General features: G+C 30.5%; 1 protein-coding gene and 1 long non-coding RNA gene across 3 annotated transcripts in view; one reads left to right on the forward strand and one right to left on the reverse strand.

Moving 5' to 3' along the window:
• The window catches only part of LOC145242392 (uncharacterized), a 146,359-nt gene extending 144,341 nt beyond the window's left edge, over positions 1–2,018 (forward strand). The window contains exon 8 of the mRNA XM_080105452.1: positions 1,401–2,018. Within this exon, the coding sequence (XP_079961578.1) occupies positions 1,401–1,576 (176 nt within the window). The 3' untranslated portion in view covers positions 1,577–2,018. The remainder of the gene's footprint in view (positions 1–1,400) is intronic.
• LOC145242465 (uncharacterized) overlaps positions 1–22,820 on the reverse strand; it is a 276,276-nt gene extending 253,456 nt beyond the window's left edge. Inside the window, exon 1 of one of the 2 annotated variants that reach the window (XR_013862761.1) lies at positions 22,625–22,728. This is a non-coding gene — a long non-coding RNA (uncharacterized LOC145242465). Of the gene's footprint in view, positions 1–22,624 lie in introns of both variants that reach the window. The other variant, XR_013862747.1, reaches the window with a different exon arrangement.
• Between the last annotated feature and the right edge of the window lie 834 nt (positions 22,821–23,654).

A 23,654-nucleotide genomic window follows, 5' to 3' on the forward strand; every position in this document is an offset into this window, starting at 1 on the left:
AATGGAATGTGGAGATTCATAACTAGCTATATAATCATCTTGTAGAGTATAAATTTCACTAATATCTACTATATTTGAAGTTTTAAGGAAGGTTTAGCCCTTGTAACACTCTTAGCATGGTACTTACTAATTTGAGATTATGTCCATTCTTTTCCCAAGAAAATTTTATAAATAAGATATAAATTTCATCCAAATATTTGAAGTTTTAAGAGTTTGTAGTGGTGTGTAAAATACCTGCCTTAATTTTAGTAAATAATGGCTATGCTCGATGGAAGAGTCACGTGACCGATACATCATGAGCATACGTGCTAATGATTTCCTTTTATTTTAATCACAATCGAGAGAACAGAAACATAAATCTGAACTTTTCACAACTAAACAAAAACAAAAGATGTTTAATTTCAAACTCAAGAAATCAAGAAAGACAGTCAATAAATACCTAAAACTCTTGATTGTGACAAGTTCGGTTGGGAATTAATTTTACTTATTTATTTATCAGCACCATTCCTGTAATTTCAGCACTAGAGTGCTTTCTCGGCAAATTTTTCCAAATTAGCTAGGGAGGCAGAAAGTCTTCTAAATTGCAACTGATGCACCAAGTCAAGTCGTTCAATCGCAGTAACTGGAGGATCTCAGTAGCAACAGTAGTTCAGTCACAAATCTCCAACAGTCTTTGTTTCATCATTTAATGATCATTACAACTGGACACTCTCAGCAAAATTGTCAATAATTGACACACTATCCTAATTTGGGCTCTGATGGCCTTCTTCAGTTCAGAGATAATCTGGGGATTGTGTTGATATATTGGGGATCATCTTTGAGATAAACTTATAGATAAACATCTGAAAGTTACGATCTTCTGAATGTGAAATCTATTCAGGAAACTTTCCTGAATTCAAATTTATTTTTTTAAGACTCCTTATAAGTAGTAATACGACATATTTAAACAAGATTAGATTTAAAGTTCACAGAATTCATACTAGAGTTATAAACATGGACCCATGGGGTAACTGTTAAAGGCATTGATTAACAATCAGTTGAAATTATAATCCTTGTGACAAGAATAATATCAAAATTAACACTTCTATCCTGACTGACAGAACGAGAAAAATCCACTCCTATACATTAAATAAAAGGATCTATTTGAATTTCTGTATAGGTTCCCAAGAGTGACATAAAGATTCCCAAGTTAAAAAAAAAAATACATCTTAAAAAGGTTATAGGTTACATCGGCGAAAACGTAAATTTAACAACCAAGATGAGAATAGTCATCCAAATGATTGGAACCATGAATTTTTATGTTTATCTGAAGACTGAAAGCTTTTGCTGATGAATGCGTTGGTTGCACTATATATTTGGCAGCGAGAAAAGTGAAAATGGTTTTCTTTCTTGTTTTTCAGTTCGTCGTTATGCTGATGCGTTGGATAATCTGATGAGTATGGGTTTCACCAATGAGGGTGGCTGGCTGACCGTTCTGGTTGAAGAGAAACGTGGTGACATCATTCGTGTTCTGGACTTCATCGAGAATAATATACAAAAGTGCCGTGAGAATGAACAAGCCAAATCCAGGAATTAAGAATCAAAAAGTTCCAATGCAACGAAATATTGATTCATTCTTGCAAGAAGAATGTGTCTGAATTCAGAAACCCTAAATCCAATGCCTTCTGATCTTCATTCAGTAGAGAAACAAACAGATCAATCCAGGATGGCAAAAAGGGTTTTTGTTTGTTTTGTATTTTGGCTCTGTCTTTGTTTTTTTAATGAATTATTACTAAAAAAAAATATTGTAAGAGGTGACTGAATTTAAACCAAGTGCTATGTTTTTATTAATATAACCAAAATTGAAACGTACCTCTGACTTTGAGTTCATAATGTAGTACTAAAAAAGCATAAGAGGTGTCTTTGTCATCAGTTAAACCAAAACTATGTACTAGTCCATACGAAAAATATGGCTTCATTTTTTTTTAACTGTAACGAGTAATAAAAACGAAAAATCACACACAAAATAAAACAACAAACAACTGAAATAAAATGATAAAACATATATCATATATATTTATATATCTATTAAAAGTGGATTACATTTAGTGAATGGTCTTTAAGAAGATCTATTTTCAACTAAAATTAATCAGGGAATATAATTATGTAATTATATAATTATAAGTATGTAAGTGCGACTGAACAGGTCAGCAAAAATTATATATCCAATAAAATTCTTATGATGTTCATATATGGTTAAATGACAACATGCCATATAAAAAAAATATTGTTCGGTTTTTTTTTTTCTTGAAGACTCATATGGGTCGAAAATTAGAATTGGGATATATAAATATTTTTATTTATAAAAACTTTTGGAAAAAAATCTGCATTTTGACTTGTCATTAAAACGTTATAATATTTAATTTTCAATGCATTCAAACACAAAATATTTTTATTCATAACTCCCATGCACATACAAAAGCAATAAACCACTGGAATCGAACATAAAAAATTCAATCTGAGAAGAGAATACAATAACTAAGCGACAACATGCTCTGTATAATATATATATATATATATATATATATATATATATTTAGTAATGTGATTGATAATTTAAAAATCAAATTATAATTAAATTAAAAATCCGTTTCATAAGAAGGAACAACAACAAAATCATTTTGATTTTGTTGTTGTTGTTCCTTCTTATGAAACGGATTTTTAATTTAATTATAATTTGATTTTTAAATTATCAATCACATTACTAAATATTAAATTAGCTCTAGGATATTTACCTATCGAGCTTATTATATATCTAAATTACAACGAGCACTTTTTCTTTCCTTGTATTTTAATTAAACTAGTAATTTTACTATTACATTAAAATACACTCTGCTCTTTAGACTATTGTTCTAATCTCCTTTAAATATAAATATATATATATATATATATATATATATATATATATATATATATATATATACATTGTCTGTATTTTACTGATGAAAACTCTTATACGGGTTGAAAAATGGAATTTACATGAATGTTTATTCATAAGAAAAATCTAAATTTAGCGAATAAGACTACTATTACTGTCTACATAAAATTCAGTAACGATTTACATTTCCTGTCGACAACCTTTATTATGGGGACAGAAATATTTGTCTTATCAATGTTTCACAAAAAAAAATGATAAATGAATAAAGTTGAGTTAAATTTCAATATTAACGATATTCTTAATGTTTGTTGAAAGCAGATTTTATTGAAATACACATTTACTAAACTATGCCCGAGTTCATTAACAGTCCTCCACTCCATAATAAGGACTAATGTGTATATTTATTTGCGTACAATTCAATTGATATCCATCCCGTCACATAAAAGTTAGTAAATAAAATTACCTGATGAAAATATTTCAAGTGTTTAAGGGATAACATAAAACAAATTACAAGTCAGAAAACCCATTGCTGTCTTCAATAAATTCAGAAGAAAAAAACTTCTTTCCTCTATTTCCATAATGAGACTTGTTTATTTTTTACTTTCTTCTTTCTATACTAATTGGTACGTTTTTCTTTTTCTAAACTTTCCAGTTTGAGACGTTTTCTAATTTTTTTTTTTTTTTTACTGTTTTCAATGATATTTTATATGATTATAAACACTGAACAAGCATAATTCTTTTTTCTGCCGTTTTTTATGGCAGGTGTATACGTATATTTAAATATTGTACACATCAATATTTATGAAAAATATATAAATATGAAAGTTAAATTATTGTTTAAAAGTTTATTTTTCTTCCTTGTTTTTTTTACCCCCTTTTTTTTTCTTTCTTTTGCAGTTGATATGCATTGATAGAAAATAAAATAACATCATTCTGAATATGCGTTTTAATTTTTTCAGATATTTCTGCTGATGTTATATGATCCATTTAGTATACAGATCAATACAAGTACAGGTTAGGAAATAATTGATTTGTGAGATGTCCAATGGCATTGGCTGAATTTCCGATATTTTAAAGAGAGTCAGAAATGTTGACTTGTGTGAATTAAAGAACCAATGACAGATTCTGAGCAACATATTAGAAGATAATCAAAAGCAAACATTTGAGGGAATTCAAAAATCAGTTCACAAGTTTTTTTTTGCTTTTTTTTTTTCTTTTTTTTTTTGACTAATGTATCACCACTTATCAAGGACAAAAACTACTTATGGATAAGGGTTAATGCTGAAGAATATTATGAGACGATTGAAAATGATTAGTGGAATAAACAAAGCTTGTTTACTTGCAGAAACAGTTTATGACATGTATTTGTTAGCACTGTTTTGAAGATGACCATGTTGTAGTCTACAGGGAAGCAGTCCTGTGATATATTTTTTTCCACAAGAGGGAAGTTTTTGAAAAGTAACTTTACACATAAAGAAGAAGAAAAAGCTCTTTTTAACTGCGGTAGAAAGATGAGATCTTACTGTGAATGTTTTACAACAAGACGCCAGTGACTGAAGCTGATTTCAGACCTTTGCAACCCTCTTTACTCTATCTCAACTTAAAAACGTCTATCAATGAAGTCATTAATAATTACAAAACAAACTTTATTCTAATATAGAAACAAAAAAGAGTTTTGTTTTAAAAAAACCATCAATTACGAAGTAACGCAACCTGTAGAAATGCAAGAAATAATTATTTTTATCCAACTGCGTTGTATTCTTTTCTTTCTCATTAAAACATTGGGTATATCAGATGCACACATATCTTTTAATATCTTGTGTACTAGCTGCACCTATCTAGTGTTGTTTGAGCTGCAGTAAAATCATTTTAGATTTTAATTAGTATGCAAATTTGTAAGCAATTCCTATTATATTCTTCAATTTAAAATGAGTTATCCACCTTGCGTGATCTTTATTTTTAGACTAAGTAATCTTGTTTTTGTTTTTTTAATAAACTGTAGCGGAGTAATGCCCATAACATAGTACAACAATAACAAAGGAACATCGGCTAGTCAAAAGTAAAGTTTGATTTGTCAGTTTAAATGCTATTTGAGTCTGACTTGGAACTTTTTTTCAGTAAAAGTTGAGGACATGCGTTGCATGGAGAGAAATGCTATGAGAATGATATAATGGATGTGTAATGTCAGTCTTAAAGAAAAGCTTAGTTCTGATAACCTTAGAGGAAGATCAGATCTGAATAAATAGGAAGTGTGTGCAGACCAGGAGACTTTGATGGTATGGCCATATTAAAAGAATGGTTGAGAGTTCTTGGGTAAGTAACTGTAGAACAGTTGAGGTAGCAGATTCTGTCCATAAGGGAAGAACACGGAAATAATAACAGGAACTGATAAAAATAGACTTGAGAGAAAGGTGGATAAATAAAGACCTGGTCAGAAATAGGTTAGTTTGGAAGTCAATTTCTTAAAGCCATTCAATATATTTTAGCTTGTAAAACAAGCGTTAAGAAGAAGACAAAGATGATGATGATGATTATTTGAAAATCCAACAAGATAACTTTATATGTTAGACTGTGTAGGTTCTCATTATTAGCAGTTATTAGTTCTCATTATTAAAGTCAAAAAGATAATGTTGCATGTAGAACCATCAAGTGCACTATCATAAGTGATGCCACAACACGAGATCACTGAAAACCTTCTTGCTTTCTTTTTAAATATATGTGTAATAAAGATGGACGACTGTGTATCTGTCGTTAGGATGAAAAACTAGTTCATCGATCTTCATGGGATTTCAAACACAGTAAAAATAAAAGGAAATGCAATGATTGATCTTTAATCTACGTTTTAGCAGAACAAATAGAACAGAATCTTTTTGAAAATAAAGATACTTATGGATTTAAAAACTAATGGACAAACATTTTTATCAAGTTTCTTACATAAATTTCGGCCTTATAATATGCTCTGATGAGAATAATGGAAATAGTATTGCGACAAAATATAGAAATAAAAAGGAACAAACCAAGTTATATGTTCATCGACGTTTCGTCAGAGGAAGTCTTGAAATAAAGACGAAACATTGATGGACACATAACTCGGTTTGTTCCTTTTTATTTCTATACAATATTCGCTATATAATTCATATCATTTTAATCAAAGGAAGATATATGCTCTGAGAATGGTAATTACATTATTAATATGGAGATGTCTACAGAACAGAAGACTTTGATGGCATAACCATTGAAAAAAATGGATGAGATTTCTTTGGTCACTAAATGTAAAACAGTTAAGGTAGCAAGTCTTGACCACAGGGTAAGAACAAGGAAAACGTGGAAGGAAGTAAGAAAATTTGACTTGAAAGAAATATGGATAAATAAACACACGTTATTATACTGCTAATAACATGTGTTCGAGCCAGACAATCTTATTTTATTTTATAGGGTGACTCAAAAAAACGGGCCCCAAATCTAATTAGGCCCTGTTTCTTAGTGTTTTGTCCGAATGTAATGAAACTTTGGTCATAACTAGTTTATTATATTCGAAACATCACATCAAAACACTAGAGTCTTTGGCCTTTTTTTCTCCGTTCTACAACATATGTTCTAGATGGCCTCCATTTAGCTTTTGTTTTGTTTTTTTTTTGGGGGGGTCACCCTGTATAACATTAAGATAGAGATAGATTCCTATAACAATATATATTCTGAAAACATTATAGGCAGTAAAATAATTTATGTGCTCGTATAAGATAATTTTATTTATAACCTATAAAAATTGAAATATAAGAATTGAAATGCTGCTATGAAGTTTAAAACTATGTAAAGAGACTAGGAAAATATCGCGTATGTTTCAAAAGGATAAAAAGCTACTGAACTTATACATGCTAGAGATAGAAAGATATGGAGTTACTCATTACATTCTGGACAATGTTGTGTGTTCGTACTAGTAATATATATATATATATATATATTGGGGTGAAAATATAATAAAAACATATATATATACATATATATATATATATATATATAGTAGAATCCCGGGATATGGTATTAAAAATTAGTAACAAAATACAGTACAGTATATAACACACATGTACATAATCAAACAACATTATAAATAACACTGTAAAGCCGGGCAAATACCGTAACCAGGGACTGGAAAAACATTGTATTCCACATCATAACCTTTAAAAAACGTATCCTAGGGTAACCGTATCCCGGGGTTCTACTGTACGTATAACGATAATAATATTTAAAAAGTGGCTTATCTTAACACTTTACTATTGTTTTATGAACTATCCAATCATTAGACATTTTTACCACACTTCACCCCTAGCAGAACATAAAACTGAGCTGTTAAACAGATTATAACGTTCTCCTGTACTCTGATATATGTGCCGTCACCTCATATTGTCACGTTTTCTTAGCTAAAAAGCAATTTATTAGTTCCTTCCTTCGTTTGTCTGTATGTCACACTTTAAAAAAATTAAATACAACTTTGGAAGGCCAAAATACTTCAAAGAAGGCCAAAGTACTTCAAAGAAGGCAAAGATTCACGAAATTTGACTTTAAATAGGCGAATCAGGCAACCTTGGACAAGAATATGAAAGTAATTTCTCTTTGATGTAGCCTCGTTTTTGAATATGATTATAATAATATACAATCATTGATGTAATGGTGTGAGCAAGGAACTCATAATTTCGATGTGCAGCAGTTCTTTACAGAAAGAAGTCAGCAAAACACTAAAAACAAAGAGAACATTCAAAAGAAACAGGTAAGACAAAGAAGAACATTGTTTGCCAAGAGACGCTGGACTGAAAAAGAAAATTGAAGATTGTCTACCCAGAAAAATATCAGTTTTATTAAAATATTTTTGTTGATTAAATATATTTCACATTTTGTGAAATTTCCACAGCTCCTACTAGTATGACAATAATCTCTTACCAATGTGAATTATATGTATGTCACTTCAATTTAATTCCTTAAATTTCAAACATGTCTTTTTTTTTTTAATTTATTTTGTGGTAACAGTATTTTTACATGTTTTCTTTACATACATTGACATCACTACTTTTATGATACAGTGTAGATGATTTTATATATATATACACTCCTATAAATTCGTTTCTCTTTTGTGTGTATTGATATTCATATTAAACCCCCTCTTTTCTATTTATTTTAAAAGAAAATACAATGTTCTTATATATGGGTCATAGAATTGCATTCACTAGCAAAGATCTAGTAATTTGCATATTCTTTTAAACATTCATTTTAATTCCCTATTAGTTTTTTTCGGTTTTCTTATGGAATGATCATCTTTAGTCAACTATTACATGTAATTATATTCATGCAGATATTCTACATGATTTTTTTGCCAAAAGAATAAATAATCTAAATAATCACAAAAAAAAACATTATGTCCTGATATCGACTGAGAAGATCAAAAGAGATTGAGAGATGAACCACAAACAAATCTTGGTTTCATATTACATCAACTACAACCTGTTACTAAGTCAAGATTGCAGTAAAATATACACACATACACAACCTATATATATATATATATATATATATATATACACTAGCAGGGAGACCCGACGTTACCCAGGATTGAATGATGATCAACAAATATTTCATACTCCGATATTTTTATTGTCAGCAGAATCTGTAAAACCACCCAGGACACAGCTTCACAGACCTCCATGCAGTAACTTATTCCAAAATATATATTATTCTACACTGCACTCTAGACGACCTATTGTTTCTTTTATAAAATTATTTTATGCAAACTTCTTTCCAGAAAAAAGAACATTAAGAAATTTAGGTGTGGAGTATGAACTTACAGACCACATCATGGAAAGAAAAAAAAAGAACACACAAAAAAAAAAACACATAAATTTTTAAGTCTTATAAAATTCTTTGCAGTTAATGAAAAAAATTAAGAAATTTACATGAAGAGTTTGACCTACAGACCACGTCATGCACAAAAAACTAAAAAAAAACAGTAGAATTTTCACAGCCCATTGTTCTATCATTGTTACTAAGCGCCGACATGGAAAAAATGGCTTTACAAAGGATAGATACATTAAAATAACGGTTTCGATTATCGGTAATTATCAGGAGTATTCTGAGACAAGACTTAACTAAGATCACTCCCAGACTTATACACTAAAGTTCTGTAAATTTTAAAGAAAATCTGTGCAGCCGTTTTGGAGTCTATAAGAAACGAACTCATACTAAGTTGCATTTATATAACTGTATATATATATATATATATATATATATATAGTAATGAAATTAAAAGGATATAGTGCTTACCTGATATACGCAATGATAAACTTCAATCTAATATAAATACCAGTATTTATATATAGACAATTTAATACCAACCAAATAAAAAAGCTCAATACGCAATAGAGAGTAGAGCTTATTTTAAGAGAAAGAAAATTAAAACTGTAAGTTGAAATTTACAATCAAAATTTATTGTTCGACTGAATACTCCAAAAAACAATTTACAAAGTCCTTATTCTGTGGACTTTTTAAATTGTTTTTTGGACTATTCAGTCGAACAATAAATTTTGATTGTAAATTTCAACTTACAGCTGTAATTTTGTTTCTCATATATACATATATATATATATATATATATATATATATATATATACACACACACACACATACTAGTAGACCGCCTGGCATTGCTCAGTCGTAAGATACACTTAAATATGATATTTTAATTCATGCAGATTTCGTATTTATTATTATAGAACTATTGATTATCATAGTATACCTAATATATAGTAATGATTTTAAAAGTAGAAAAAAAATATTACTTGGTTGCCATCAGTTAGAATCAAAACCAAAACATACCTATTCAGTTTTATTCATTATCATCTGTACTATGTCCTAATGCATATAAAAACTTTTTAAAAATAACGTAAAATATATAAATGTATATTTGCACATGCATACAATAGCACTTAAGTCGACTTTTTTTTTCAATTTTGACCCCTTATAAGCTATTCTTACCAGCTAAAGACCAAATTGAATTTATTTCACAGGTCTAAATTCCCTTATATATTAAGTTTCAAGTCTTTACACCAAAAATTGACAGAGGAGTTCAGTATAAACCGTTTCTCAGATAGACAAGGTCACTTTATATATAGCACTGTCAACGAAAATACTGAAAATAGATACATAAAATAATAGTGTGTGTGAAAGAGAGTATATTTTGGCAGCAATATGCAACAAAAAATTCGGTACTCTTGCATAATTTGACCCGAATTCTCGTAAATTTCTGTCAAGCATGGATCGGGCGACACCGGCAAACATCGGTGTCAGCCGAGCGTTGTTCAAATGTTGAAATGCTAACTCGACATTTTATTTTATTTATTTAATTTTTTTTTTTCTGTTATGTTTTTAGAAATTTTTAAGGTGATATTAAGGGCGCGGGGTGACTTTTTATTTTCTGATTAGTTACTTATTTATTATTTTTTTTTTTTTGTAATTCAATTTCTGGGAGTTTGATTAGCCAATGAAAAAGCGCTATCTAAATGGAAGCAGATGACATTCGAATTGGAAGAAAGCGACTAAACAAAAACTGACAAACAAATATATTTTCAAACTCGCCAAACAGAAAAATGACAGGCAAGGAAATAAATCTATTCATGTTAGAAAAAGAAATGAAAACACTGATATAAACAATCTCATATTGTCAGGAGAAGAAATTGCTGTCCCCAAAAATGAGGTGCAACAACTGTAAGCACAAATGTTTGCTTAAAAAGATTGTGTGAAGGATGGTTTCTCCTGAAAATGTACAAATGGACAGTGCAGACAATGGATATCCTTGTGCACCTCCATCTTTGCCGTCGATGGCCATTCAACAGTCGACCGAAGTAAAAGTTCCTAAAGAAATGTCCTCATCTCAAGGAAGTTCTTGTGCTGGCAATTAACAACCGAAAAAAAAAAAAAAAAAAGAAAAAGAAAATGTTATTTTTGTGGACCCCCGCCCCCCCCCCTCATCAAAAAAACTTGATTGAACAAAGTCTTGCAAATAAAAAAAAAAACAAGAAAAAAAAAATACGGTTACAAAAAAAAAACAAAAGAAAACTTGTACTTACACCTAATAATCATATGGTTAAAAAGTCTTTTTTTGAAGGAAAAAAAAAAAAAAATTTCCGCAGATAAATATTTTACAAAAAAAAAAAATAAATAAATACTAAAATAAAATAAGTAAACATATTTTCATTTTTCAAGGTAGGTTTTTTTTGGTATTATTTTACTTTAAGGCCCGTCTCACGTTCATATATAACAAAATATTTTTTTTGTGGATTTTGGTGTGCTAAAAACGAATCTGCAAACCATTTCTGTCACAAAAAAATAGTTTTCATGATATGAAGAAATTACTTTTTCGGAAAGTGGGTGATCACTTTTCCATGTAAATTTAACTTTAAATGAGCACCCACTTTCTGGCCACCTGGGAAAGGGGGCATTTTTCGAGTGTTTATTGGCTAAAAAGTTTTTTGTTTGATTATTTTTTGCATGGTATTAACCCCTGAACTCTGGGACTATTTTTCATTTCACAGCCTAGCCTTCATTTACCCTACGCGCGAGCATAAATGAAGCTTGTTAAATGTGCACTCGTGTCCCAAACTGCCTTGTCACAGTGTAGTACTGGCGAAAAATTAAAATTAGCCGAAAAACAAGTAGTTTTCCAAATATTAAACCATGTTATCACAGGTGGCCATTTTGCGCATGCAAGTGTCGACCATATGCGACCGTCAAGGAAGAAAGGTTACCTTCACATGCAAATACAAGATGTATATCTAGTATTAATTGATAACGATCAATTATCCAGGAAGAGAGCCTTGTCGAGGTTTCAAAATCACTGCCTCTATTTTTCTTTCTTTCTCCACCCCCATTGTTTCTGTTCGCCTTAAACCAAGGATGCCATTAGCTAACACGAGCTAAACAAATGAACATTATCTAGGTCCAGTGAATACATTCACCTTCCCTTTCTTTGTATCATCCACTTCGCTTTGCACGTTGAAATTCAAATATATCAAATAAAACAGGCAACTGACTTTTTACTTTTAAACGAAATTAATTTAAATGGAATCAACAAACTCACAATCTACTTTGGATTGCATAAATTTCTGGAATTAATTAGAGTCATTTGTTTGTCTTATTGGGAGTGACACCACTAACATCACACTGGCCAAATGAATACAGCTTGTTTCGACCCAGTCAGTCATTTCGGCCGGGGAGTAGGAGAAGGCTCCCGAAGTGATGACTGACGCTACTAGTCACATTGACCGAATTCACCAGCGCCGAAGGATTCCAGCAGCAGCAGCATAAGCAGCCGTCTCAGCAGCAGTTCAAACAGCCCTTATCAGGGCTAAACAACCAGTAGGGCTAATAATTTTTTTCACTAATGCGATTCACTACTGCTTGCCTCCTCAGACCTACCAGCAACAAACCTCACTTCTAGTCTCCAGCGACTTCTTGCTCATTTCTGCAGCCTTTGATGCCTCCGGCTCACTTCTGCAGCAGGCAACTTCCCCTGCACCTCGCTCCTCTGGCCTGCAACCTCGCTCCTCCGACCTGCTACCTAGCTCGCACCTTGTTCCTCCGGTCTGCAACCTCGCTTGCACCTGGTTCCCTACCGACCATCCGTTTCTTAACACTGATCCTCCGTTCTCAGTGTCATCTGTCCCTTAACACTGACTCCCGCATTCTCAGTGTCCATCGTCCATTCCGGATCGCCCTGAAGTCCAGACGATCATTCCGGACCCGGAGAGCAATCCTGAACCACACTACGTCTAGAGTACCTGTTCCAGACCTCCAAACCTTAGCCTCCAGTGATGTGCGACCTTCCGGACAACCAGAATCCAGATCATACAATTTTTCGTTTCCTTTGCAAACAAAAGGCAAACCATTGTCTGTAACTAAACAATCTGTGTCTGTCATTCTTCTTTGCCTTTTTGCTGTTTACTTTTTGCCCGTGTCTACCGTGTTAGTTGTTGGGTCGATTGTCTCCGGACGACTGGCCATGCAACACTACACTGTGACAAGGCAGTTTGGTACACGAGTGCACATTTAACAGCCTTTTTTATGCTCGTGTGTAGCATAAACGAAGGCTGGGCTGTGAAATGGAAAATAGTCCCAGAGTTAAAGGTTTAATACCATACAAGCGGTAAATTTGCGACGGACACATTGAAAACTACAAAAAACTTCTTTTTTTTTCTATACAAATGTGAGACGAGTCTTAAAGTAAAATAATACCGATTTTTCTTTATTTTTTAATTTCCTCGTGTCTTTATTAACAGAAAGCAGAAAAAGAATAAAAAAAATAAATAAACACTCGAAAAAAAATGCCCCCTCTCTTAGGTGGCCAAAAAAGTGGGTGCTCATTTTAAGTTAAATTTACATGGAAAAGTGATCACCCACTTTTCGAAAAAGTAATTTCTTCATATCATGAAAACTATTTTTTGACGACGGAAACGGTTTGCAGATTCGTTTTTAGCACACCGAAATCTACAAAAAAAAAGTATTTTGTTATATACGTACGTGAGACGGGCCTAAATGTAAAATTTATGGATTTTTTTTTTAATTATTTTTAGTTTGGATTATTTGCATTTGTATCCCCCCCCCCCGGTTGTTTTTTTTTTTTTTTTTTTTTCCATTAGTCTGCGTCCGTTACGACGCTCGGCTGACACCGATGATTGCCGTCTCGCCCGATCCATGCTTGACGGGAATTCACGAGAATTCGGGCCAAATCATGCAAGAATACCAAAAATTCTATTTTAAACGTAATGTAAGCATATGGCTTTCTCAAACAGACTCTTTAACGCATCTATTAAAAATAAAGATGGAAAATAATAACGAATTATTTCCCCTTAGATCATAAATAAAACGTAGTTACTTCCCTTGAAATGCCATTTTCGGTGAGTAATTCTGACGCATGTTTAAAAATCTAATTTTTATTTTCTCACAAAAATATTCTCATAAAAATAAAATTCTCATAAAAAATAGTTACTTAAATTAAAAATAAAACACAAACACTTATCACAACTAGCAAGGAACCCCTACATTGTCCGGTTAAAACGTAATTTTTTTAACGTCAACTTCCATATATTCCTCATCCTCATCTGATAATCATTTCATTTCATTAATCCACATCCCAAAGTATAAGTGGTATTATGGCACCAACTGGATTCCAACTTGGTACATCAGGTCGTCAGTCTGTGTGGTTATCCACTTAACCATCATCACCTCCCTGGTTTCTTAATATCAAGGGAACAGTACTGAGCCACAATGCCATTTTTTGATGTGACAGCCACTCTCAGACAAGGAACGATGCTGGTAACAACTATAGATCAGTTTGAGATTGGCTCTGTAATTAATCCCAGAATGATTGCTGCTTGAAATAGGTTGGCTTTCGAAAATTGGCAGTTATTATCAACATTGATGGAATGGCTGCTGATAAGTCTTAAGACAGAGGTTTTAGGTAAAAGAATCCTGTCAACAAGACCTGTCAAAGTATGGATTGAGGAAGTGATTACTGATAGCACAGTATCAGTTGCAAAGCATAAACTAACACCACCAAAACAAAAAGTGAGAATAGCTTGATGCAATCCAGTATTGCCAAAATCTACATTACAGATCGGAGCATTATAGAATTTTGTGAGTTTTTAAGGCAAGTAATATGCTGTACTCCAATGTAAATAAATAGAAGCTTAGATATTGCAAAAGAGATTTGCGAGAAGAAAGCCAGATAAGCATGGATTATCTTGAGACATTGTTATGGACTCCAATTAGATGACTTTCCACTAAGAGCTGCAACTACTCTACTACTCTATTTGAGCTGATAAAGTGCAATGTATTGGCAAAAAATCAGCACATGGCTAGATAGATTGATGTAAAAGCAAGTTCTGGCAAGAATAGCAATACTAAGAGAATGCTTTCATTATATTTTATAAAATCATAATAATTACGAAAGATCTAAACCTGAAACAACCCTAAATACTTTCATTGTATTTTTTTATTTAAATTATTCATTTATCTTTGTTCTTTTATATACAACCTTATCTAAAAGGTGAAAGACATAATTTACTTAGAGAAATGATATCGTTTAATGCAATAGGTTATTTAAACAAGGAACACAACCACAGACAACTTTTTAGTTATAATTTATTTTTATGTGGACGGATTATTTCATTCCTATTTAAGGTTTTAAAACTTTCAATTTGTGTTTGTTATTTTAAATTAATTTTTAAATTGAATTCAGAGTGAAATTAGAATTTTTAATGAAGAATTTTGGTTACTGGGTAAGGGAAGTAACTCTTAGTTTAGGCATACAAATCAAGGGAGGTAATGATTAAAGTGAATTGGCATACAAATCAAGGGAGGTAATGATTAAAGTGAATTGGCATACAAATCAAGGGAGGTAATGATTAAAGTGAATTGGCATACAAATCAAGGGAGGTAATGACTAAAGTGAATTGGCATACAAATCAAGGGAGGTAATGATTAAAGTGAATTGGCATACAAATCAAGGGAGGTAATGATTAAAGTGAATTGGCATACAAATCAAGGGAGGTAATGATTAAAGTGAATTGGCATACAAATCAAGGGAGGTAATGATTAAAGTGAATTGGCATACAAATCAAGGGAGGTAATGATTAAAGTGAATTAGCATTCTAGCAATATGTTTTATCTTTTTATTAATAAATTAGAACCACTTCTCGTATGTTTCTCGTAAAAATAATTTAATTACAAAATGACCAAATATAATAAATTTTGATTTCTTCATAAACGTTCGCCATTTTAATAGTTCAAAAATTGAGTGAATTATTTTGTGACACTTCAAAAGTTAAAAATAATTTAGAAATATTTAAGCTATGAAATAAAAAAAATCATTTCTGGTTTTTAAATTATCATATATAAAAAGATTGGAAGTTTTTGAAGTTATTTATCACCAATAATTTGAGAAATAGATAATAAAAATACTTTTATAAATTTTATGATCAACTGATACTGTAATTATCAAATTGAGCTTTCAAAATCCCATTTAAAAATGATAATAAAAGAAAACTAACAACAAAGTTAAAAAAAAAAAATCTAAATAAAAATTAAAGTAAAAAGATTCGCATGCAACTATGAATAGATATGCAACTAGTGCTAAATTATGTGGTTATTATGTCAAAAGATATAAACAAATTTTTTTTTCTGGTTTTTAAAAATATGAAAAAATACATTTCAGGTGAAATTTTAACAATCCTAAAGAAATGAATAATGATGAAAAATATTTACCCAAAAATCTCGGGAAACAAACGGACTAGCAAATAAATGAATTCTTATACAAATATTCAATATTTTCAAAAATATAGTTTCGAGTAAAATAAGATCAATTTGTTAACATTATGAATTTGAGGGGGGGGGGTAGAGATTGGAGCATAGAAACTGTTAATACATTTTACTTATTTCAATTAGTGTGATGAATAAATATATTCTCTTATGTACTGCCACTCACCCACCGCTTATCAAACTCAAAAGATTACTCGAAAGTGAAGGATTATGACTCACAGGTTGATGATGAGACAAGATTTTAAAGGATGATAGCGATGGTTGAAACTGGGCAGAATTTGGCTATTTAAGAGAATGGTCCAATAAGAATTGGTTAACATTGGACTTGAAAATGAACATGCTGTAAATTTCAGAATTTTGAGATGAGGATTGATAATTTTTATGATTAAAGCTAGAATTTAGATTCCAACCTTAATTTAAATGTAAACAGAGGGGGGGGTATAACATCTTGCATTTAAAATGATTTCACACTCAGTAAGGTGCCGGAAAGAACAAAAACATTAAAAACAAAGACACTGAAACCCTCATCCATTGAAGCTTTCTTTTACAAATGACTTATCTTTTGACAAAGGAGTTCAGTGATAGCAGTGTCAGAAATTTCGTGCAAACTATTGAATAATTCCACCTGCTATCTTTCGAAGCTTATAACTCCTCGAAAAATGTTATTCAAACCCTATTTTTTTTTTTTAATTAAAGGAGCAAGGAACAAGGTTTCATAAAAAAACAAAACAAAAAACAAACAAACAACGTGTTTTTTTTTTTTAAAGGTTTTAAACTTCGGACTTTTCAGGTAAATTTTAAAAAAACACTACTTTTTTTTGTTTTAAATTTGAATATATTATTTATCGATCTTTTATCTTCAATTTGTGATATATAAAACTTTGGTACATAAATTATTTATTTACTTTTTAATAGACATTTGAAAATGGGGGGGGGGGTGAATTTAAAAAAAAAAAACGTTTGTCTAAAATATTATATTCGGTTTATTGGAAAGAGCATAAAATTTCACATTGACCCTGAAAATAGCGTAAAAATAGAATCAATAGAAAAAATTCGATATATTTTTAAAGTTTAAAAATTGAAAAACACTGAACTCGCAACATTCAATTAATTTCATTACTATTTTAAAAAAAATATATTTCTATTACTTTTTATACAACTTTAATAGTTTATTTTGGAAGTATAATCCATAAAGAAAATAAACAACCCACCTTTAAAAGAGAAATTACGAATTTTTTATATTTTATTTGCAGTTTCGTGTTAGGGGTGTCAAAAATTCCTACAAAAATTCTGATACACCTAGTTCAGTGATAACTCAGTTCATAGATAAATGAGGTATTGTTAGGATTTGTATTCATTATATGAATATGCTTGAGTTCCTTGAATCTTTCTTGCTAACTTTTGGCACTTGAGCTTATACTTCCAGGTATGATTTTGTACTTGAGACTTTATTCGTTTTCTTTTTTATCAGCTTACAACTGCAGACTTTCAAAAAACGATCAGCTTACCACCACATCCTTTTATTTTTCATCATTATTTCCACAGTATTATAAAATGATACCGGAGTTAAGGGTTCGACTTAGTGTGCAGTTGACAAACTTTTGCTTGAATCAAATAAGATTTATAAGATCATTTAGAAATTAGAAAATTTACCATCTTATAGCTGAAGACAATTCTCACAGTGTATTACTAAAAATTCAGACATCAAACAAGTGCAAAATTCTTCAAATGTATCCTGTCAATTTGTGGCAAATGAAATTTAATCATGAAGCAAAAATTCTTATTGATAAAAACGTGCAAAAAATTATACAAAAGCACAAATTTGTTCATACAAGTTTCATTTCAATAGCTAACACATTGAATCTTAATTCATAATACAGTAGAGATCAAGCTACAATTTTCTATTAATATTAAATTTAAAAAATACCTCAAATGTAAAGCATAGAAAAACAGACGGAAGCGCAATTTGATAATAGAACAAAAATTAAATTCACTAAAATTTTCAAGTTGAGTATTTTTTTGTAAAAGATAACTTAAAGCTAATAAGTGGTTCTTTTTTTTTTTTTTTTGAGATCGAACTATCTTTAAGTATATGCAGATAAACATTATTGCTCACAGCAAATTTGAAATACACTCAACATTAAAAACTAATACATATTATTTGAATTCTTCAGACTACTGTTCTCATCTTGAGTGTTATTTTAACAACATTTTGGTTGATGTAACCTCCAACCATCTTCAGATGTATCTTGTCCAACTCAGGAATCTTTCTGCTAAATTTGGGAATCTGCATGAAACCCTTTATTTAATCCATGGGGTGGAAGGTGGGGGATTAGCATGCTTTCATTCCGTCAGCCACGATTGAGTAGATGACCTAAGTAATTTATAAGTAGAGTTTGAGTTTTGCATTGAACCTTGAACCTCTGGAATAGTAGATAAAATACTTGGTAAAATTCAATTAAGTTACACTCTTCTGGAGGTTGAAGGTTAAATACTCAGTGCGGGCAACACTCAAAATATAATTGTGAATTACTAAGGACTTCTACCCAGTTACGGCTGATGAAACGAGAGCATCGATCCCCTTGGATTAAGCAAAGGGTTCTGTTCAAAATTTTGTGCAGATTCGCAAGTTTGATAAGATACCTCTGAAGAAGGCCAGTGATTACATTGACCAAAACGTGAACATACCATTCAAAATGAGAACAGTCTGAAGAATCCAAATAAACTGAATAATCAATCCTCGTCTAAAAAATTTAAACATTAAAAACTAAACCACACCTCACTGAAAACAATCATCAATTTTGAGGTAGCTTGGGAAAAACTATTACTGACGCAAAAGAATAGTACATTCATAAAGAGAAAAGATGAATTTTTGTGCAAATTTTATGAAAATAACCCAAAAAAATAAAGATATTCCAAGTCGAAATTTTAATATTTAATATTTTTACCTGATTGCTATGTGATATTTAATCTAATGACATATTTTATTACAAAAGGGGGGGGGGTTAAACAGTTATAAAATTAAAATATTCTCCACCATCCACCTAAAGCTTAATGATAATCAATAGTTCACAATGACTAAAAGGTATGATCAGAATAAGTAAATTCATAGATTTTTAAATATAAGGAAATTCATGTAGGCGACACAATTCTTTCATTCTGCGTCATAACTGAAAATTGCACAAAGTTTGCTTATCGAAGATAATCTCACAAGGTGTGAACACCTTAGATAAAATTTTCCACCAGAAGATGAATGTGATAAACTGATGCTGTAATTGTGTTAAAAGAATATTTATTATTCAAGCATTTCAACTGAAATAATCTTTAATCCTTTCCATCAAGAAATAATCCTCCAAGAAATTTCATATTTCAATATGTCACTAACAAAGATGATCTCTGCTTCAAAATATTCGAAATTTGGCTTATTATAAATACACATCAGCAAACCATATTCACAAAAGACTTTATTGTCAGGACTATAAGAATTATGTGTCCAATGTTCAAAAAGACAAGGAAAAGAAAGATATAAAATATAGGAAAAAAAAGAAAGGATGTAAGAATTAATATTATAGAAAAAAGTAAAACAACATAAAAGAAAACAAATTTTAAGAAAATAGAAAAAAAGCATTACCAGCTCATTTTTCTTTGATATAATTTCTGCTCAGAATTATAGTCATGGATTGGAGGTATAATTAAAGTACTTAGCTTTATTGTGATATAGTCCCCAAATCGGATTAGAATATACATAAATAAAATAAAGGAAAATGGTCATTTAATTTTTAACTGAGAAAGAGTGTATTTTATTATTTTGTTTTGATTTTATTTGTTGTCGACATGAAAAATAAAAAAATTTACAACAGATTTGAGCAGACGATAATTGAGGGGAAAAAAAAAAACGCAAAAACTTCCACTTCAAGTGAGATAACAAAGGACACAAAAAAGGAATAAAGAGAAAGAATAAAAAAAAAGTAAATTAAAAATAATTTTAGGCTTTAGGACAATACTGATGAAAAAAAATAACAGTTAAAAGAAAAGAATTGTGAGTTTACTCTTTTTCTCTTTTCCTTATTCTTTCATACGGGTTGATGTTTTGTTTTTTGTTTACTTTGATATACTCCTCACTCAGCATACATAGACGATCAGTAAAAAGTTTTCATCTACATATATTTTAAAATTTACTTTCTTTCTCTTCCCTTTCCTTTTGCTAATTTTATCTTTTTTATTAATAAAAGATTATTGATTTTCAATTTGCCTTCATCTTGTTATTTCCATGTGTTTCGCCGTCATAACATTTTACAGGTGTCTTGAGTATCCCAAATCTCTTCCTATTCCCTTTTTGTTTTTACATTTCTTTATACATACTGTTGCATCATCATTGTTTCTGCCACTCCCAGTGGATTTCAAGGCATAAGATACTATAAAGCTAAATGCTTCCGTTATACCTTCAATCCATGATTATGCTTCAAGCACACACACATTTTAACTTTTATTATTAAATTGTCTGTTAAAATTTTAACCTCTTTGTTGTTTGTCCTTAATTTTTTTGTACCTGGAGTTCATGGAATATGATTTTTATTATTACATTATTCATGCAACAATGCATTAAATCTGAAAAAAAAAAAATCAGATTTCTAACTCAGTACTTGATTTTACAAATATACAACTTCATTAAAAATGAACCTGAAAAAAAAAAAATAATAATAATTCCACCTAAAGTGAATCCGAAACTCAGGTGATGATTAAATATTCAACTTTCTTACTCTGATTCTGAAACCCAATCTCAAAGTCAGTCAAGAAAGACTTTAAAAAAAAAAAATGCTTATTCCAGACTAACACTTCAAAAATTGCAATTTTTCACATTAGCTATGAGAATGTGTCACTATATATTTCTGGCAAATTCAAATCTCAAAGAAAAATAAAACACTTCTTTTTAACCCCAAATTCTTTGATTGCAGAGGGGGACGGGGGGGTGCTAAAACTTTTGCATGCAAATTAATATGACAGTTCAGAGAAAGAACATTTTGCTTCTGTGAGCGGGATGATGTCATGAAGATTTAAATCAGTATGCATTTACAAAAATAAAATTTAGTTTTATGATTTGTGCAAAGAACGACTATTTTTATTATGAATAAAATAATATAAAGAAACTATTATTTAAAATTGTTTCCAAAACTTTAATTTCAACAATGAAACCCACAATGCAATAATGTTCTCCTTTCTGATCAAATAGAATAGGGAAACAAGTGCATGGACATTCACAAAAAGTTGGTGGACAAGTCCAGCATAAACTGAAGTTATATTCATACCAAATATGGCTGGATTGTATAAAGGATTTTGTTTTGGGGGTTGTCATGATGTATCTTTGATAAATTTTGCCATTTATTTGAGATAAATACATAGTACATGACAAGTAAACTACACAGAAACATTTGTGTTTAATTTCTGAGAATAGACATCTATTCAATCAGGACATTCAACAATGTAACCGATATTTAAAACTAAAGGGTGAAAAAGAAGAGCAGAAAGTGAACCTTCACTATTCTTAACTTTCACTTCCCTTATTTTGTACTTTAGTCCTTACATTACATGAACAATCTTTCTGACAAATGAGGAAGAATTGCTGTCTTCTGGGGTACAATCTATTCATCTAATACTTATCATTGGCTTTGGAAGGGTTTTATTTTGTTTTTTTTAATAGAATTTTTTTGTAATTTGTTTGTTTTCTCTTATTTTATTTTTTATTTCAATAAATATATGAAAAATGATAATTCTTAATATTGTCATCAAAGACAGTAACCCCCCCACACACACACACACACACGCGCGACATCTTATTTAATAGTGTTATTAATATGAGATTATTAGTTGGAGCATTGTTGCTATATCTGGGGTCTTTAAAGAGTCTCCAATCTAATAGGTTCTATACTATCAACCAAGCTCCAATTGCCGCAACGTTGCATCCCTGTGCCTGTTTTACAAGTATTTTTATGGAATGTGCTCTGATGAACTTGTAGCACTTGTGCCCCCTCCACATGAATTCTCCTGACTAACCTAGCATGCAGCAAAATCCCACCTCTTCATTGTAGAGCTCCCTAGATGCCGGAAAACCTTCTACTCTAATAGTTTCTTCTCTAAAACTGTTAGTTTTGGAATTCTCACCGTTTCCTGCTTCTCTGACTGTACTAGCATTCAAAAATTTAAATGTAATGTGTACGGATATCCCGTTGCTCAACTCCCTAGATAGTGCCCCTATATACATGGTGACAAATAGTAGCCCCTTCAGTCCAAGTTGCAATATACTTTGTTTGAGTAAGAGTAAAACAAAAAATGTATGCAGTGTTTACTTACAAGTGTAATAATATTGGCTTCCTTGCTCTTTTGTAGCACTCCTCACATACAGGAAAATACATTTTATCTCAAGTTGCCAGAAATGCAGTTGTTTTAAACTCAGTTAAATGTTATTTAAGCTGTGAACAAAATGTCAAGATTTTTTTGCTTTTATTTTTGTAAATTAAAAAAAATCATTTCAAGATCGGTAAGAACAACAATGTTATTGTGGATCTCAAGGAATTGAAAAATATTCCCAAGTCAAAGTTTGCAAAATTTCAATGGAATTAAAATTTTTGTCTTTAATGTTGAATATAGGGTTAACCAGGGTGGGGTAGGGAGAGTAATATTCACTTAACTAATATGTCTCCTAAAAAAGGAGGGTCCTTAAAGGAAAAATGTGATATAGTAAAAAGAACTTGATACATCAGGGGGGAAGAGATCATTCCTAGAATGAGGAAACTAAGAGAGTGCTCAATACTATTTTTGTAATTTAACTCTTAATTTTTAATTTTAGATAAACTTCATTATATATATTTGCATGCTACAGTTAAATTGGAAGGCCTGGGCCATCTATCTTCATTAAATTCTGAAATGACTTGATATCTTGATTAAAAGTTAATAGAAAAGGCATGGTGATGGAATTAAGGGAAATTAAAATTCAGTAGTTTTGATTTTTGATAAAATAGTTAATTAAAAGTTGATTTTAGGGGTGTAGAGGTTATTTTTTTTAAATAATTGAAAAAATTGAATGAATGCACAATATTACATCAATACCAGAGGTATAAGACCCCCTCCAATATTTATTACATATATATATATATATATATATAAATATAGTATAAATATTTCTTTTAAATAATTATTTTTTAAGATACAAACATATTGAAAAGTAATGTATGAAATTTGAAAAGTACATTGAAAAGTTTTACTATTTTGCATGGATAATTGATGGTCATAACATGTGATATACTATGTAATTTTGTGAAGATTTTAAGTATAAAAAGTGATATTTTTTGGTTGTTAAAATGATCATATTTTCATGTTTTTA

Source organism: Euprymna scolopes, chromosome 1 (assembly GCF_053919585.1).
Source record: "Euprymna scolopes isolate OS-2025 chromosome 1, ASM5391958v1, whole genome shotgun sequence".
Classification (NCBI taxonomy): domain Eukaryota; kingdom Metazoa; phylum Mollusca; class Cephalopoda; order Sepiida; family Sepiolidae; genus Euprymna; species Euprymna scolopes.